The sequence below is a fragment of the Triticum aestivum genome, chromosome 7B (genome assembly GCF_018294505.1).
Source record: "Triticum aestivum cultivar Chinese Spring chromosome 7B, IWGSC CS RefSeq v2.1, whole genome shotgun sequence".
NCBI lineage: Eukaryota > Viridiplantae > Streptophyta > Magnoliopsida > Poales > Poaceae > Triticum > Triticum aestivum.
In genome coordinates, this window is record NC_057813.1 from 709,855,480 (window position 1) to 709,874,850 (window position 19,371).

At 45.6% G+C, this 19,371-nt stretch overlaps 1 protein-coding gene across 1 annotated transcript; it reads left to right on the forward strand.

The window, feature by feature from the left end:
- Positions 1–2,740: 2,740 nt before the first annotated feature.
- Positions 2,741–3,911, forward strand: LOC123159736 (uncharacterized). The gene has a single exon (XM_044577550.1). The coding sequence runs from the start codon at positions 3,071–3,073 to the stop codon at positions 3,692–3,694; it is 624 nt and encodes a 207-aa protein (XP_044433485.1). The 5' UTR covers positions 2,741–3,070; the 3' UTR covers positions 3,695–3,911.
- Positions 3,912–19,371: the final 15,460 nt, after the last annotated feature.

Genomic DNA, 19,371 nt, shown 5'->3' on the forward strand with positions numbered 1-19,371 from the left:
GCAAGATACACAGGTGTCAAGAAGCAGCCAACACTTCCCCAAACAATTCCAGGACAACAATGATACACACTAGCACACTAGGAAGTCGAGGGAGTATTCAACCAGGAACAAGCCACAGAAGAGACCAAGCTGCAAACTGACCCGATCCAGAGGATCAAGATTTTCATCCGGGGTACCTTGGAGGACATGGACCAACCGCAACAGAGTCTTCAAGAAGATGCCGACGTCCTCGGGCGCCGCCTCCGTCGGCCTGGACATGCCAGGCAGGATTTTCATCCAGGTCAACAAACTCCGTCTCCGAATAGGTTACGGACAGTCCGGGTACAGAGCCGCATCACCGCCACCGATCGACAAGCACCAGCCACCATGCCGCCCACGCGACCATGAAGACTAGCACGCACCTGAGCCGAGAGCTCCGCCCACGAGCATGCGTCTCCCACCACCAAGGTTGTCGCCCTACATGCCGACACTCTAGAGACCGACAAAGGAGCAGGCTTGGAAACGACCGACCAATCCCTAGCACGGACAGAGCCGCCGGTGACCAGCCTGCCCCGAACACCACAAACCCGGAAGCACTAGGCAGGGGGAATGGGGAGGAGAGGAGCAGAGCATGTCTGGACCGGCGCCCCTGCACCGGTGACGGGTAGAGAGCCCACCCATCCCTCCTGCAACCTTCCCAGACGTCACCCCTGACGCCCCGTCATGGCCTCCAGCCAGCTCGACGCGGCGCAGCAGTGGCCACCCCGTCCACTGCGGCGAGGGTCGCCAGACCGTCCGAATCCTGCAGCCAAAGAGGCCTCCAAAGCGCCCAGCCACCGATGACCTACGCCGCCGCACCCCTGCAGGAGCAGGCCGCACGCCGCCGCGGACCACGCCACGACCCACGACCTCGCGAGGTCATGGCCAGCCCCCCGCGCCGCCTGCCAAGAAGGAGCCGCCAGATCTGAAGATCGATTTGGAGCCCCGTCGCAGTCAAGCCCGCGCCGCCTCGGCCGCCACGACGAGCAACAGCAGCCCTCCACTCCGGAGCAGCAGCCACCAACGCCGCGGAGACAAGGGGGGGGGGGGGGGGGGGGGACGATCGGCCCCCCTCTACTAATACGTGTATATGTTATGCGCTAATGGCCGAAGATAACTGCCTGATTACGTTATTTAAGCCCAAATTCACGTACTGCACCGAAGCCCAGGAAGGAACAAAAATAGCCCATCTACTGGTCTACCCGATGCCCACGTATCATAGACGATAGATCGTGGACGCGGTCGTTCGCTCTGCTCTCGCCTCACGATTTTAGATGGATCGATCTATCTCGCCGCCATAGCGTTAGGACGTCTGCCGCCGGTCCCAAGTCGCTGACCTTGGACTTGATTGCCGGCTTGTTGAGGCACCGCCGCACCGGAGTAGGGGCGAATACGGCGGCTGCCGCTGATCGTCCTTTGGTCCGCTTGCGGCCGTTCACCACAACCAGATAATTAGGCAAGGTACATACACGGTATTTTGCTATACAAAAAAGTTTTGCTAGTTGATGTAACCCTCTTTTGCTTTCGTTTGGCTATACTTCGTTAGCTGAAAAAAGAAGAAATTTCTTCAGGCCAATTGCCTCAATCTCAAATCTGAGCTAGTACGGAAAATTTGGATCGAGAGTGTAGAGCTATATACGTTTTTGTTAGAAAAGTAGCCAAACGTATGTGTTTGCTTATCAATCTGAAGTATTTTCTAGGAAACTATGGATTCATATGACTTGTCATTGACGTATTTCCAAACATATGTTGATACTATATTTTGCTCGATAATCTATACTTGTGGTCGTCATCGCTCCCCCCCCCCCCCCCCCACCCATGTGCAAATCCTGGCTCCATCCCTGGCCGTCGTGCCCCACAAAGCGCCGCGTCCCGGAACGAAGGGGCCGTCATGTGCCACCCACCACCGCTCGGAGAGGAGAGGAGGCCCCGCCGCCGGCGGCGGCGGCCTGGCTTTGCCCGCCGGCGAGCTCCGGCGGCGTCAAGGAGAGAGGAGGAGGAGTGGAAGGTAGGGGCGGCGGCGGCTAGGGTTTCCCCCCGTCGCTCCCGCGAGCGACGCGGGGAGGGGGGGGGGGGGTTACACTAGTTCAGCAAAGCGACCCTAATGCGTTCAATTAACACCTTGATTAACAAAAATAGGGGGGCATGTGGTGTTGGGGGTCCGGTTCGGTCGCTCCTGTTGCACATGCTCATATACGGCCCTGCTAGGGGCTACCATCCTGTAAAAGAAAGTTCCTATAGTAAGACGAGACTACCTATAAAAGGAGGCAATGCAAGTGTGCATGCTCACTCAACTACCAACCCGATTAATTACAATTAATTAAATCAAAGTACCGACCCCTGAACCTGAATCATGAAAGGCCAGCACACTGCAAGTGCTCACTTGACTTAACAACCCATCACCCATGCACACCTGCCATGATAACCATCAACCGGCGCCACCTTTGCACGGGCATGCATGTGAGGTGCCACGCCCGGCATCCACACCATGACACCACATACACAGCGATCTGCCTCAGATCGTCCTGACACCTTCGCATTTCTTTTCCCTCTCCCCATCTCCCCGCCTTTCCGCCTGCACTTTTGTCTCGTAGATTCGCTGCTGGCTGGCCGCAGATCTGCACTGCGTATGTACGTCGTGCTGGATCTCAGTCCAGAATCCAGATCCATCGCTTGTACTGCTTCCACGGGATCCTAGCCCCATAAAAACATACTGTAACACTTGAAGATACTAGGAGTGTACACACGCTCTTGGTGCCGGTGCTGGTCTTCTACGACCACTGCAACTAATGTGTCACGCGTTTCGTGGCAGCAGCAGCTAGCAGGAGTAATCCTCCTGCCGGCATGCATGTGAGCCGAGCCGTGCAACCAACTGGATGTCTTCCTTCCTTTCTATAAAGGTCCCACACGCACGAATCATGATCTATAGCCGCGCTTACAAGTGAGAGTGAGAGCAGATAATTCGGGGAAGAAGAAGAAGCTCGCCGTGAGGAGAGAGGTCTAGCTAGAGTGAGAGTGAGAGTGAGAGAGAGAGGGTGTGTGTGCTTGTTCGATGGACTGGTACGCGTGGCTGGCGAAGGCGGGGCTGACGCCGGCGGCGACGTACGAGTACGGGCTGCTCTTCAGCGAGAACGAGCTGGAGCCGGGCGACGCGCCGGACTTCGACCACGACCTGCTCAAGAGCATGGGCATCGCCGTCGCCAAGCACCGCCTCGAGATCCTCAAGCTCGCCAGGAAGGACGCCGCCGCCGCCGCCGCCGCGTCCCACTCCTCCTCCTCCGCGGCCGCCCGGCTCGCGCGCAGGGCCGGCAGGTGCATCGTGCGGTGCGCGCGCCGGCTGGGCGGCGGGGGCGCCGGCGGGAGGCGGTACTCCTCGTCCTCGGTCACCGTGGTGCCGAGGATCTGCAACGGCGCGGCGGGGGACGTCGTGGTCCGCGCCGGCGCCGTGCGGCGGAGGAGCAGCGTCAAGAAGATGGTGCTCATGATCACCGACGGCGGCGTCGGCGCCGGCGCCGGCGTCCGGTTCTCCGGGTCGCAGAAGGCCAGCCTCATGTTCCAGGACTGCGCGTACGAGGACGAGGAGGAGGACGGGGAGCGGTGCTCCGACGGCGGCACGGCCGGCGGCGAGAGCGAGATCAAGTGGGACTCCATGTTCCAGGACCTCAAGCCGACGTGAGCTGCGCTGCGTGACGACTGACCACGCCGAGCACGCCATTTCCTCTTTGCCCCCTCGATCGCTTCTCGTGATCGATCGAGATTACTGTTTTTCTTGGTGTGCTAGCGAGAGTGTGGCCTCTGGTTTTGTCTTCTGTAAAATTTGGGTTTGGAGTGAAGAACTGAAGATCAAGAACGATCTGCGCACCACTTCTGAAACTATGTGCACACCACACCAACTGACCAACGCCGGCATGGTGAATTTCTCTTGAGAATTACTACTCGCTGAAACTTGCTGCATGAATAGTGGACCAGCTTCAGACAGACAGTCAACCTCCATGACTAAAAGTAGTCGAGATTAGTTATTAGTTAGCCTATACCGAACTCAAGTACGCAAAAAAAGGCGCACAACTTCTTCTTTTTTTAGACCAAAAAAGCGCACAACTTGATGAGAAGCGACAGCCACCGAAGCACATCAACAGACGACAACCACATCGACTTATCTATCCCGTGTGTTCAACAGACGGCGACATCGTTATGGCTCCTTTATAATTGTGTCCTACTATTCCTCCAAAAATAATTGTGTCCTTGCATGTCCATCCGTACACAAGGACAAGGACGCCAAAGCCATTTATACAAACAATTTCTTCCATTAACGGGATATCTAAGAGCAGGGGTAATTGTAGGCTATCCATCCAATTACTCAGCTCCCTAGAAACAGAGGACTAGGGGAGAGCTCTGAAGGTGTTTTCTTCGAACTGGACGCCGTCTGTGTGGGTCTGGTACGATCGTGGGTCACGCGTGACAGTATCAGAACCAACATTCTATTACAACACATTAAAAAAAATCAAAACATTTAGGATTTTTACATTTCTGTGAATTTCCACAAAGGGTCACAAAGTTTGAAAACATTAACGAATTTAAAGGATAACCATAAATTGACAAATTCTACATGAATATGAAAAATTAGTGAATTCTATTTTTTCCCATGAGTTTATTATTTTTAAAAATCATCATAAAATTCATGAAAAGTTAGCACATTAAATAATGGTAAACTGTTCAAAAAAGTCATAACATTCAGGAATTTTAAGTTATTGTGAGTTTAAAAAATGTTTCAACTTTCACAAAATACCTCACGATTTTTTTTTTTGTAATTTTCAAAATTCTGCATGAATATAAAGAAAATCCATAGATTCTATATTTTTATACAACTTTTAAGTTTATTAATGATTTTAGGAAAAAATATGAATTGTGGAAATTTTTCACAATATCAAATTTTTGGTTATCTGAAACTTTTCACATATTAAAAAAAACATAATTTTCGGAATATATTTTTTATTCTGAAAAATATGTCCTTAAACTATGTTCCTGAATTTTAAAAAAATACCATAAAACAAAATAACTGTTTACATTGAAATGGACCTTGCCTGTTAAAGGTTGGCCAGGTCATGGGTGTCGCATCATAGTATTGGACAACCATTCTATTAAAACACATTTCAAAAGGGTTACAAAGATTTAGGAATTTAATTTTTTTGTGAATTTATTAAATAGTCTCAAAATCTGATAAACATTTTTGAATTTAAACATTTCATAAATTGAAATATTCTTCAGAGATATGAGAAAATAATCATGATTTATAAAACAATGATCACTGCTTTTATATGTTTTTTCTTGATATGTTAAAATGATAACGAATTTTTAAATAATGTTCAGGGATTCGAAAATGTTTGTAATTTGAAAAAAAATCATGGATCTGAAAAATGTTAGCAGATATTTAATAAAAGTTTACAATTTTGAAGAAAACGTATATGAATTTGGAGAAATGTAGTTTCTTAATTTGAAATATATTAATAAATAAGAAAATTCCTTCAAATAAAATAAAGGAAAAAAATATAAGTGAATAGGAAAAAGATTAAAAGAACCAAGCTGAGAAAAAAGTGAAGAAAAAACCTTCCCAAAATGGAAAGGACTGGCCTACATGGCCGACTCAATAGCGCTCGTGGGGGTCCAAGTTTGCTCCACCGCCTCAATGGTGTGCATGAAATGCAGATTGACCCAATAACTGTTGGGAGAAAAATAGAATTAATGCCAAAAGCGAAATGCGGCACAGCAAAGCGCGCGTTTTACTCTAACATATATTAAACTCACATGTCATAAAAAACAAATTTTATTGAATATTCTTAAATATAATCAAACATTTAAATTGCCTGAGCGGCATTTTGGATCCCGAGCTATTCTGTTCCCGGTAATGAATAGTAAAATAATAATAATAAAATTCCAAAAATCCTGATTGTTTGCATGGAAGATTTTTGAGTGTGCGATGTTCGTCTCAATTGTCAGTGTGTTTGGACATCTTAGTAGCTCTCATCAAAATGGACAAATAGTGTGAGTAGTGACTTGACCTTCTATTATAACTGCCTTGAAAAATTGTAAAAAAAAGCCACAGAAAAATATTGACTTCATTTAAGAAAACAATTTTGTTGGCAAAAACAGTGTGAATTGTGACTTGTAAGAGCAATAATTTTTATTTTTTCTGCCCTGAAGTCAACGCTGGTTCTTTAATCATGAAAATTTATATACTAGTGCAAAAATAAGTCATGTTTATTCTAGAAAAATCTTTAAACTTTTTTTTTTACTTTTTCCTAAACTTTTTTGACTTTTTCTAAAAAACACTCATATCAGGTGTATGTACACCGGGAACCAAAGGTCTTTTCCCTTGTTTTCATATGCTCTCTTTCTCCTTTCTCATATATAATATTTTTATTTTTAGAAGCATGTAGAAAAACCAACTCTTGCAGACAAAAGTGCCACGTGAGCTATTATACTTGCTTATAGCCTACTATTATACTTGCTCTAAAACACTTCAATAAAACATAACGTGGCGGATTAGAGAATGTCATGTACTCCTTCCGTCTATAATATAAGAGCGTTTATTCTAAATAGAATTAGATTTGGGACCCGAAAAAACCAAACACTTTAGGAAATCATAAGGAATAATCTTATTCACACGCAGATCCCTAATTAAGACGCACACACAGAGTTGGAGCTCGTCTCATCAAGCAGCGGGGTGATGAATATAACAGACGCGTTCCTCTGGATGAACGCTATGATTTCCTCCACGAGCCTGGCGGAGTCGGGAAGCTCAGGGAACAAATATATTTACTGGCTGACGCGTTCCTCTGGACTAATTAATTGGTTGGTCAAACACGCAGTCGAGAGTCGAGACTATGACCGAAATGAACAAGGGTGTGGCTATATGTCAATCGCGTGAAAATAGATTTAGGGTCGCCTTGGCTCAGTGGTTGGGTGTGGTTGTGCAATCCAACGACCCGAGTTCAATTCCCAGACAGGTGATGCACAGGGTTTTTCCCCGTCTATTGAGGATCAAGCTTGATGTGTGATGGAACCACTCATCAAGAAATATCTTGATACTCATTTAAAAAATTCTGAGGACTATATTTATTTTGGTACTCATACTAAAATGACCGTATGCATCATTAGTTGGTGCAGAGGCCGGGAAGTGAAAATCTCCCCATTTTTTGAGCCCCGCGTCGCCCCCGCTCGGGCGACTCGGGCGGGATCTCGATCCCTAGCCGCCGGGGGTCCCCTTCCCTCCCTTCCTCCCCTCCCTCCGCCGCTGCCGAGGGACGCCGCCGGCGATGGCCCGGGGCTGATGGCGGTGGCGGGGGTCCTCCCTCTTGCCTGCGCTGTGGGGGTGGTGCGGCGCCCCGCGGCATGGGTGGTGCGGCCGATCTGGCCTGGCGGCGCGGCGGCTGCCTCGGCCAAGGGCCGATCTGGCCTGGCGGCGCGGCAGCTGCCTCGGCCAAGGGCGGCGATGGTGGGGTGCGGCAGCCGGCTCTGCCTCGGGCTGCGTGGCGGCGTTCGGCGGCGGCGGCGGCCGGGTCTGCGGTGAGACACCATCTAACCTCGGATCGGCGGTGGCGGCATGGAGGGCCTGGTGGTTGGGTCGACACCATGCGGGTTGTGCCCTCCGGACAGATCTGATCTGGCCGGTGCAGCCTGCTCGTTGTGCGGCGGCTCATATCGGCGGCGACCCGTGCACACATTATGTGATGGAGGTTCTTCGAGCGGATCCGGGTGAAAACCTTGTGCTCGGCTTGATGCCATGACCGGCGTTGGTGGCACCCTGTTGTGTCATTACCTTTTTGAAGGCATCGCCGTGAAGAAGCTCTAGACCTCTATCCGCTACCTCCGGGGGGAACCCTTGATCAGTTGATCGGATGACGGCGGCGCGTTGGTGTCGTTTCCTCCTTGGGGGCGTCATTCTTGGAGGCGTACACGGGATCGAGGGACCAGCGGGAGCCTTTTTGGTGGAGCGGTGCTTCATCCTTCACATTGATGACGGCGGATCTCGGCGACGTGGTGCAGTGGAGACTCGGTGCCCGATGCGCGGTGATGGACTCGCGCAGGTGGAGGTTGTTGTCTGGCGTCACGGTGGCGTCGATGACGGAGTGACCTGACAAGGTACAAGCCTCAATATCTGCTCTGAAGACGGACCTGTGGAAGATGGCGGCGACGACACATGTGAGTGCGTCAGACCAGTTTATACCCCAGACCCGGTATGTGGCTCGGCTGGGGCTTCTGGCTTTTGATAATAGGATTAGGTGAGTAGTCTGGGTATGTGGCCCAGGTAGCACCCCTGCATTATTTGGATAGGAGTAGTGTCATATGTTGCCAAGATGACGGATTCAGGCATATTGTTGTAATACTTTGTAAGGTACTCGAGAATAATCAATAAAGTGGTTGTATGCATTTCCCAGATGCAGAGGCCGGGGGTCATCCTCTTTTTCTAAAAAAAAAGGGTCAGTCACTTTTTCTTTTAGCGCACGCAGGCACGCTAGCCATATGTAAGTACTATTAGCGTTAATGGCAGTGGTAGCTAGTTCACGTGTGCATGTCTATTTTCCCTTCGTGTGTGCGCGAATGTGTCTGCGCGTGTACGCGGCCGCGCGTGTATGTGCTCGTATGCGTGTTAGCACGTATGTATTGTGTATGCATGTGTCCCAACTATGTGTACACGCATGTGTTTGAGGGTACACACGCGCGTGTGTGAGAAAGATGAAAAATTCGACATCATTAATATACGTAGTCGATTAACATATTGTGTGTTCAGGGACGAATTAATGGCATTGATATAACCCTCCTAGAATACAAAAATAAAAATAAATAACGATACAATTTGCACACAATGTACACAGGGATTGCACTTTTCACAATATGCAACAATAAGCAGTGGCGTAGCCACGCCCCGGGCTACCAGGGGTCCAGGGCCATGGCCTGGGGCGTGGGGAATTTTTCCTTCATTGACTGTAGCTAGAGTCTTGTACTGTAGCTATATTTGTGTTTACAAGGGTGGCCCTGGGTGTATGCTGATGCTGGCTACGCAATTAACAATAAGAAATGAATTTTTGTATGTTTCACCAAAATTATAGAATTAATAAATCGACATCTACGATGGAAAATAAATCCATGCACATGTTTGACCTTTGAAAAAGCTAATACACCTTATACGTGTAATTTCCGCAAAAAAATAGTTTCCTCGCAACGATTGGATTAGTGTCAGTGGTATTATAATGAAGAAAGAATATAAAATAAAACCTAAACCAAAATCAAAATAATGAAGTTTTCTAAGAAAGAATGAATTAAGTCATTGGTATTACCCTTCCAGAAGAAAGAAAAAAAATAACACAAATAATGACAAAATTTGCACATAATATACACAGAAACTTGGATTTTTTATAATATGTAAGTATAAGCGTATAATATTTTGATTTTTGCAAAAAAAAATCTCACAAGGAATGAATTACTGACATTGCTAATAGCGTTAAAGAAGAAAGAAAACAAAATAAAAATTAATAAAAGTCAAAATAATGAAGCTTTCTAAGAAAAATTAAATTAGTGGCATTGGTATTAGCCTTAAAGAGGAAAAAACAAAATAAAAACTAAAACAAAATCAAAATAATGAAGCTTTCTAAGAAAGAATTAATTGGTGGTATTGGTATTACCCTTCTAGAAGGAAGAAAATGAAAAAAATATCAACAAAGAAGGACAAAATTTGCACTTAACTTACACACAAATTGCAATTTCTAATTATGCAAGAATAAGAATATAGTGGAATTTCAAAAAAAAACTAAGAAGAAATTAATTGTGGCGTTGGTACGAAATAATGAATTAGGGCATTGATATTACCCTTCCAGAAGAGAGAAACTAAAAAAACAAATAATGAAAAAAATTGCACATAATATACCCAGAAATTTTGTTTTTATAATACGTAAGAATAATCATATAATATTGTGATTTTTGCAAAAAAGAAGTTTGCTCACAAGGAATGAATTACTAACATTGGTATTAGCCTTAAAGAAGAAAGAAAATGAAACAAAACTAAAACAAAATAAAAATAATGAAGCTTTCTAAGAAAGAAATAATTAATTGCATTGGATTTACCCTTCCAGAAGAAAGAAAAAAAATAAAAAAAATAAGGACAAAATTTGCACATAATTTACACACAAATTGCTAGTTCTTATATTATGCAAGAATAAGCACACAATTGAATTAAAAAGAATTAATTAGTGACATTAGTATGAGAGAAAATGAAATAAAAAACCGCAAACAAATGATGACCAAACTTGCACATAATTTGTACTGAAAGTGCATATCTACTACCCCTATAAAAGGAAGAGAGGGCGGAGAACCAAACAATCAGACCCATCCATCAACAAGATCTAATGATCCTTAATCCTTCGATGTTTAACGCTACAAACCAAGCATCAAGCCACTAACCCATCGATCACTAAACCTGCCCAGCCATTAAAAAAAACTCTCGCAACAACGCACGCCCGCACGAGGCACGACCCCTCCTCCCAACGAATGCCACAGGAGTGAAGTCTTAAACAGACCCTGTGGTTGTAGGCACAGTCGGAGATGAACCTCGACCTCCAAATCCCGGAAGTCCATACCCTGAACTCTCTGATCCCGGATTTTTTGATCCTTGTGTGTTTATCCAAACGGCGGGATTTGTACGTGGCTTGGGAAAGGCTGGGAAGCGACTGAGTCAGCACCTGCGGGTGGGGTCTCAGGCTATAACCTGGTCGAGCCGGACCAACTCGCTCAGCCCCCTCGTCTTCTACTTTGCCCCTTCCTCTGCTGCGACGCGCCTCTGTTGCTCTTCCACGGCGGCGACGGCGATGAGCGGATGATCGCGACGGCCGCCGACGACCTCTCCGGCAGAAAAGAGCAAGGTACGGCTGATCCATCTCCCCTCTCCAATCTCTGGTGTTTTCTTCTTTTTTGTCTTGGTTAGGTTTAGGGTTTTTGTATTGTAAAGCTGCAGAAATTACGGGTCTTAATAAGTGGATTTGATGTTGATTTATGTTGTCCAGTGTAGTAAGCAGTTGCTATGCTTGCAATGTAGGTTTGTTTTGTTGAATCCATGGACCCGACAGAGATTTTGAACGTCAGGTTTCATATAGGGGGGCAGTTTGTTCAAATTGGTCCTTCTCTGGACTATGTTGGGGGAGATGTGGCTTACTCTGAGATTGAGAGGGACAAGCTGTCCTTGCAGGAGGTCAAGGGTTTTCTTGCAGATCATTTGACCGTAAAGGAAAGCATGAAGTATTATTTTGTTATGCCTGGTAGAGACCTGATTAATGGGTTGTTGTTTCTACATGATGATGCTGGTTGCATGATGATGTCAGATCATACAACAGATGGTGGAGTTGCAGAAATTTTGGTGGAGTACAATGGGGAACAGGATGAAGAAGGAGAGGAGAGTGGCTCTGATTTTGAGGAGGAAATTCAGGATCATATGCTAAGTGGAAGTGAAGAAGATATGCCCATTGTCATGAGTGCTGAACAAGTGCAGTTGGATCATCAGAATGAAGAATTAGTGCAGCAAGTACTTGTCCCCAATAACAGTGGTGTTATTACTGCAGTCATAAGCAGCCCATTGAAGAGAAGAAGTTCTGAAACTTGCAATCCTTCTCAGAGTTCTCAAGTGTGCAATCCTTCCCAGCCTACAATAGTGCCTGCAGCAGCATCAGTTTCAGCAAGATATAAAGCAACAACACAAGGGGCAGAGCTTGCAGCAACAACACAAGGAGTAGAGATTGCAGCAACAACACAAGGAGTACAACATGCAGCAGTAGAGCAAGGAGCAGAGCAAGCAAAAGAGGAGTCTGATTCAGATGATTCAGAGGACAATGACTATGTTTCACATACTGATGATAGTGGAGAGGAATCAGAGGTAGTTGAGCTAAGAAAACATGAGAGGAAGTTCAGAAAAAAGATGAAAGACTCCAGGAAATGGGTTACTTCAGATACATCAGGGGCTGTTCCTATTGACTTCATTGCAAATGTTGAAGAGGTAGTGGAGGAAATAGAATTTGAGTCTAGTGATGAAGATTATTCCTATGATGAAGATGAGGAGGGGCACATTGTTAGAAGGAAGAGCAAGTACCCTAGATTTGACCCTCATACTGATATTCCACACTTTAGTTTGGGGATGGTTTTCAGAAGCAAAAATCAATTTGTCAAAGCAATTAAGAGATATGGTCTTGCTACAAAAAGAAGTATCAATTTCTTAAAGTTTGAGGAGGTGAGGGTGAGAGCCAAATGTGGATGGCCTGGGTGCCCATGGCTTGTGTATGGAGCAAAGACTAGCAGGTGCTCAAGGTTCCAAATCATTACATATGAGGATGAGCACCACTGTGCACAGAACAAGGAAAATAGGCTTGCTTCTGCAAAGGTCATAGCAGAAAGATATGAACATTTCATCCTTGCCAATCTAATGTGGAAGATTGATAGCATCAAAGCCACTGTCCTCAAAGATATGTTTGCTGATGTGTCAACCTCAAAGTGCAAGGCAGCAAAAAAGATTGTCATGGATAAGTTGATGTGTGGTATGAAGAGTGAGTATACTAAAATCTTTGACTATCAGTTAGAGTTGCTTAGAAGTAACCTTGGGAGTACTATTGCTGTTTGCTTGGATCCAAAAGAAATGGAAATTAATGTTTTCCAACAGTTCTATGTTTGTTTCAATGCTTTGAAACAAGGGTTTAAAGCTGGATGCAGGAAAGTCATAGGCCTAGATGGATGCTTCTTCAAAGGAGCATGCCAAGGTGAATTACTTGCTGCAATTGCTAGGGATGCAAACAACCAAATGTACCCTGTAGCATGGGCTGTTGTGGAAAAAGAAACTACAGAGACATGGAAGTGGTTTATTGGGCTGCTAATCAAGGATTTGGATATCAATGATCAAGGAGCTGGCTGGGTTTTTATTTCTGACCAGCAAAAGGTAATTTTGTCTACAAGTTTCTTAGTATCTTGCATTATTTGTTCCATATGTGTATGTTGTACTTGTTCCTTGTGTGGTTGTCGATAAGGTTAGGGGTTAGGATATATACTTTCATTGCATTGATATATCATCTTATTGTTAACATTTATATCTCTTTTTTAGGGATTAATTAATAGCATGAGAGATTATTTGCCTAGGGCACAACACAGGATGTGTGCAAGGCACATTTATGCCAATTGGAGAAAGAAGCACAGGGATCATGAACTACAAAAAAGATTTTGGGCAATTGCCAAGGCTTAAAACAAACAGGATTTTAATTACAACAAGGCCAGACTTGCTCAGAAAACCCCTGATGGTGCAAAAGATATTATGAGGACAGAGCCAGTGCATTGGGCTAGGGCATTTTTTCCATATGGATCAAACTGTGAGTCAGTGGATAACAACCTATGTGAGTCTTTCAACAATGCCATCATATAATCAAGGTTTTATCCCATAATATCACAGCAAGAGATGATAAGGAAGAAGATGTATGTCAGAATTCAGGAACAGAGAAGCAAAAGTGATAAGTGGCATGGAACAGTTTGCCCTAACATTTTTAAGAAACTCCAGGGCAACATCAAGAGAACTCAGTTTTGTGAGGTGCTCTGGAATGGCAAGGATGGATTTGAGGTCAAGCATTTGACTGGCAGAGGAAGGAGGTACACAGTGAACCTTGACAAGAAGACATGCTCATGTGGATATCTACAGTTGGCAGGCCTTCCTTGTTGTCATGCAATTTGTGCTATATACAAAAGTGGTAGAAAAATAGAAGAATTCATTGACCCCTGCTACTACATTGAGACTTTCAAGAAAATATATGAGCATTGTCTCCAGCCTGTGGAAGGTGAAGAATGTTGGCCAGTTTCTCAGAACCCTAGGCCAGTGGCACCTGGCTATATTGCAATGCCAGGAGCAAGGAAGAAAAACAATGATAGAAGGAGAGAGGAGGGGGAAGCACCCAAAGGAAAGAAACTTAGCAAGCATTGAATTCAAATCACTTGTGGATCATGTGGGGGGAAGGGACACAACAAAGGATCTTGCTTAAAGAATGCTGATAGAAACAAAAAAACAAAAGCATTTCTCGGGAAGAGAGGAAGGCAATAGAGGTCCACTGAGGTAATATGCAACTGACCATTAGCATTTTTTTCTCTACTAACTTTTTAATATGCAGCTGACCAGTGCTTTGTTGTTTTTCTTTGATTGCAGCAAGCAGAGACTGAGGCTGCCAAAAGAAGGGCAGCTACAGCTAGATCTTCTCAACCTGCAACCAGGACTCAACCAACAACTACAAGCTCACAGCCAGGCTCCTCAAGTTTCAGACCTCCCAGAAGATCAACACCAGCTGGAAATGAAGCACCTGGAGGAAGTACATCTACTGGCAGAGGCAGGGGAAGAGGTTTCATGCCCTGGTTCACAGCTTCTGGGAACTACTGAAGTTGTGTATTAGTGAAAATGTGTTTCTTTTGGTCCATATGCAACCGTACTGATGTGTAGAACCTTGTGAAGTACTCTTATTTTGGATGTGTGTGTCCCTGTGAACATGGATGCTGTCAATATGGCATGATCTATGTTTAAGAAATTTCCTAAGAATGGGTTTATCTTATTTTTGCTGCTGCAACCAATGAGCATGGCTTCACTTATTTTTGCTGCTGCCAACAATTTTCTGTAATATGTGAGTTCTGCCAAAAATTTGGAGGGGTTTTGTTCATTCCTGTGAACATTCTCTACAAGTACATCGTTCCTCTTCTACACTGTCTATAGTTTATTTTTTGCTGTCAAAAATGATACTTCAAACCTGACAAAAATTTGCAAACTGAATTTAGTACATTAGCAGTTAAAAATTCAGTATGTTGCCTGACAATTTTGGCAAACTGCATTTCATTGAACAAATATAACAACTGGATCCAGTACAAATGCATCAAGCCACTAACCCATCGATCGCTAACCCTGCCCAACCATTAAAAAAAACTCTCGCAACAACACACGCCCGCACGAGGCACGACCCCTCCTCCCAACGAACACCACAGCATGGGCGGTTCCTCCCGTGAGCGTTTTGCCGCCTCGCCGTTTCCTCCCGCGTCCGTTAGCCGCCGCTGTTTGCCGCCCGCCGTGCCCTTCGCCGCAGGTCGCCGTGGGCCGCCTCGCCTTTTGCTGCCTGAGCCGCCCGGGGCCGCCTCGCCCTTCGCACTTCCCTCTCCCGAACTTCCCACCACTTCTCACGGGTGCACTCTCTCCCGGCCTCCTCGCTGCCTTCCGGACGCCCTCACCAGCGCGTTCTCGGCGGGGCTCCTTGCCCTCTCACTGTACCTGGCACACTCCCCGGCACTGTCGCCCCCACCCCGGGTCGCCGTCGCTACAGTGCCCTCGCCGGTGCGCTTGTCGCCGGTCTCGCTAATCTGCAGGCGGACACCAATCTACAGCAGCAACAGCAGCTTCTGCGGGCGGGCAGACGCTAATCTGCATTCAAGAGAAGATGCATGTACACTCGTGGCTCATTTATTTGTTTTACTGTTTGTTCTGCAAAGTATTCTCTAATGCCAACCATAGTAGGTGCTGTGGCGATCACCTTCCATGCTGCTAGCGATGTATGTGTGAGGAACAGAACGGAGCCATGGTGGAGAACGTCAGCACTGTTGTGGCTTTTGTGCTAACCATATGAGACTACGGGAATAGAGGAGAGAGGCCAAAAGGAAGGAGGCCTGCGCCCCCCCTCTGGTCCGAATTGGACAAGGGGCGCAGCCCCCTTTTCCTTCTTCCGCTCCCCCTCTTTCCCCTTCTCCTACTCCAACAAGGAAGGAGGGAGTCCTACTCCCGGTGGGAGTAGGACTCCCCTTGGCGCGCCCCCTCCTAGGCCGGCCGCCCCCTCCTGTCACGCCTAATATGCGATACTATCCTAAAGAGACTCGAAGGTCCCACCAAGGATAGAACCGCATATTGAAACACTTTTGCAAGGTGGATATCATTACATCAACATTACATAATAGATAGGGATACATACAAAAGGTATACAATGCCACACGAATACAACATCATCTTACAAGAGAGCACCATCCGACTACGGATGAGACACAAACAGAAACTCAAACGACATCCACCCTGCTAGCCCAGGCTGCCGACCTGGAACCTATCCCCTGATCGAAGAAGCAGCAGAAGAAGAACTCCAAAACAAGCAAACATCGCTCTCGCGTCATGATCATCGGATAAACCTGTACCTGCAACTGTTGTTGTAGTAATCTGTGAGCCACGAGGACTCAACAATCCCATTACCATGGGTATCAAGACTAGCAAAGCTTAATGGGAAAGGAACGGGTAAAGTGGTGAGGTTGCAACGGCGACTAAGCAAGTATGGTGGCTAACATACGCAAATAAGAGCGAGAAGAGAAGCAAAGGGACGGTCATCAACTAGCAATGATCAAGAAGTGATCCTGAACTCCTACTTACGTCAAACATAACACAGAAACCGTGTTCACTTCCCGGACTCCGCCGAAAAGAGACCAGCACGGCTACACACACGGTTGATGCGTTTTAATTCGGATCTGGTGTCAAGTTATCTATAACCGGACATTAACAAATTCCCATCTGCCACATAACCGCGGGCACGGCTTTCGAAAGTTTATACCCTGCAGGGGTGTCCCAACTTAGCCCATGATATGCTCTCGCGATCAACGAAGGATATACCTTCTCCCAGGAAGACCCGATCAGACTCGGAATCCCGGTTTACAAGACATTTCGACAATGGTAAAACAAGACCAGCAAAGCCGCCCGGATGTGCCGACAAATCCCAATAGGAGCTGCACATATCTCGTTCTCAGGGCACACTGGATTGTCCAAACTTCCGGTAGGCCATCCCAGAGTTGCCCCTGGTGGCCACCGGCGGCTGACAGGTTGGACCAACACTCACAACGAGCACTGGCCCGGGGGGGGGGGGTAAAAATAAGATGACCCTCGAGAGCGCGACTCCCAAGGGAAAAAGGGCTAGGTGAGGCAAATGGTAAAACCAAGGTTGGGCCTTGCTGGAGGAGTTTTATTCAAAGCGAACTGTCAAGGAATGCAAAATCCGGGAACATAACACCGGTATGACGGAAACTAGGGTGGCAAGAGTGGAACAAAACACCAGGCATAAGGCCGAGTCTTCCATCCTTTACCAAGTATATAGATGCATTAAATTAAATAAGAGATATTGTGATATCCCAACAAAATCCTGTCCGCCATGGAGCAATCTTCAACTTCACCTGCAACTAACAACACTATAAGAGGGGCTGAGCAAAGCGGTAACATAGCCAAGCAACGGTTTGCTAGGAAGGGTGAAAAGGTTAGAGTCTGACATGGCAAATTGGGAGGCTTGAAGAGCAAATGATAGGTAGCGCAGCAAAGCGATAGAACGAAGCAACTAGCATAGCAATGATAGTAATGAGATCCAAGGTGACGGTCATCTTGCCTGAAATGCCGCTAGGAAGAAGAACGAGTCCATGAAGAATAAGAAGCCACGAAGATGAACCAAGCGTAGACGAACGAATCCTCACGATCATAACGAAACGGGAACTATCGAGAAGAAGCACACAACATAGTAAACACAACACACATGAACAAGGCATGATGCTCAACAAGCATGATGCATGACAAATCTACATGAAGCTACTCATGGCAAGAGACGATGCAAACAAGAGCAACACATCAAAGCAAAGTTAAATGAGGCCGGAAACAACATATAACAATTCCGGTAAGTCCTCATATGCAAATTTCTAAATTGGTCCAGATCTGATTAAACCTTATATTCAAGTTGTTAAACAGCAAGTTAAAGAGCACCAAGAGGATCTACACGAGATTCTAGTCAAGTTACATATAAAGTTCATTAGATTCGGAGCTACGGCCTAGAAGATATGAGCAAAACAAGTTAAACATGGCATTGATGCAAAATGCATACAAACATCAATCAAACACCTCAAAACAAGGATGCAACATGATAATATGAAACTACATGCAAAATCAAGCAAGTTTCATATAGAGCACACTCAAAACGGGGCAACGGTGCAACACATACGCACTATACAAGTTATAGCAACAATCTGTCCAAAACAGCGAGTAGGCATATTGCAAGTATCAAAACAACATGCTAAAGCACCTTAACATAAAAACAAAAGTCATGGACATGATATAGAGGTAAAGCATGACAAAACATGAACAATAAGCTATCTCTAGAAATCACTAGAACATGCTCAAACACACATGGCAAAATTGCAAATAATAATAGTTTCAGACTTATCAGGAAATAACATCAGGTTGCAATGTTTAGAGCTATCAAACAACATGTTACAGGAACTTATCATGGCAAACAAAGGCATGGCATGAATCTACTAAATGCATAGAACAAATGTCCCTTACTGACCATGAGCCAAAAGGGCATAGAAAATATGATGGCACCCATGTAAACATGGCAAGTGATATGACAGATTCATACATGGGAGGAATAACAATAAGTAGGCATGTTGGTGAGCTTGAAACACTCACCACAGAGCAATACATGGCATGGCAAGGCAACCAACAGTAAGAATACATGTTTATGAAGCTAAGCATGGCAAGAACAAGTTCATAGAGTGCATGGATCACTAGCAACTATCATGGCAACATTGAACTTAATGTTAACAGGCTGACAACAACATTATTTTGCAAATTGAGAGAAAGATTACAACAAGCTACAACAAGCTATAAATGCAACCAGGGGCATTAATGGATAGATCATGACATGTATAACAAATCATCCTTAGTGAACATCTCAAGATTATGCATAGAATGACTTGTAGCAGCAGGTTTACATATCATCACGAAATAACAGATCAGCCTAGCAAAACAGCAACAACAAGTACCCTACTTAACAAGCTTGATGCACTCACTACAAAACTCACAAAAATACATGGATAGAACCTCTGTAAAGATGGCATGACATAGATCAAAACACATGTAGACATCAACCTCATAGGATGCACACATCAAACATGGCAAAAATGACAAATGAGCATGTTCTGTTAATAGACAGCAGATAACATTATATAGCACTCTTGCAATGATGATTCAGGCATCAATATTAACTCAAATGAACATGATTCAATGGAATGAAATGAAGATCATCTCATGATGAACATTTTGACATATTACACGCACGAAACGGAGCAGTATGCAGCAAGTTATGATGCAGTGAACAGAGCATGAAAATAACAAAATATCAGGGACTTAGCAGAAAATTACCCCGCGAAAACGTGGACGGGACGGTGCGGGACGGAGGGATCCGGGACGGGGGCACGCGTTTGGTTGGTGGTGGTGGTGGATCTCATCCACCCCAACTCCGGCGA

Coding starts and splice junctions, on each gene's coding strand:
- LOC123159736 (XM_044577550.1), top strand. CDS start 3,071: ATGGACTGGTACGCGTGGCTGGCGAAGGCGGGGCTGACGCCGGCGGCG.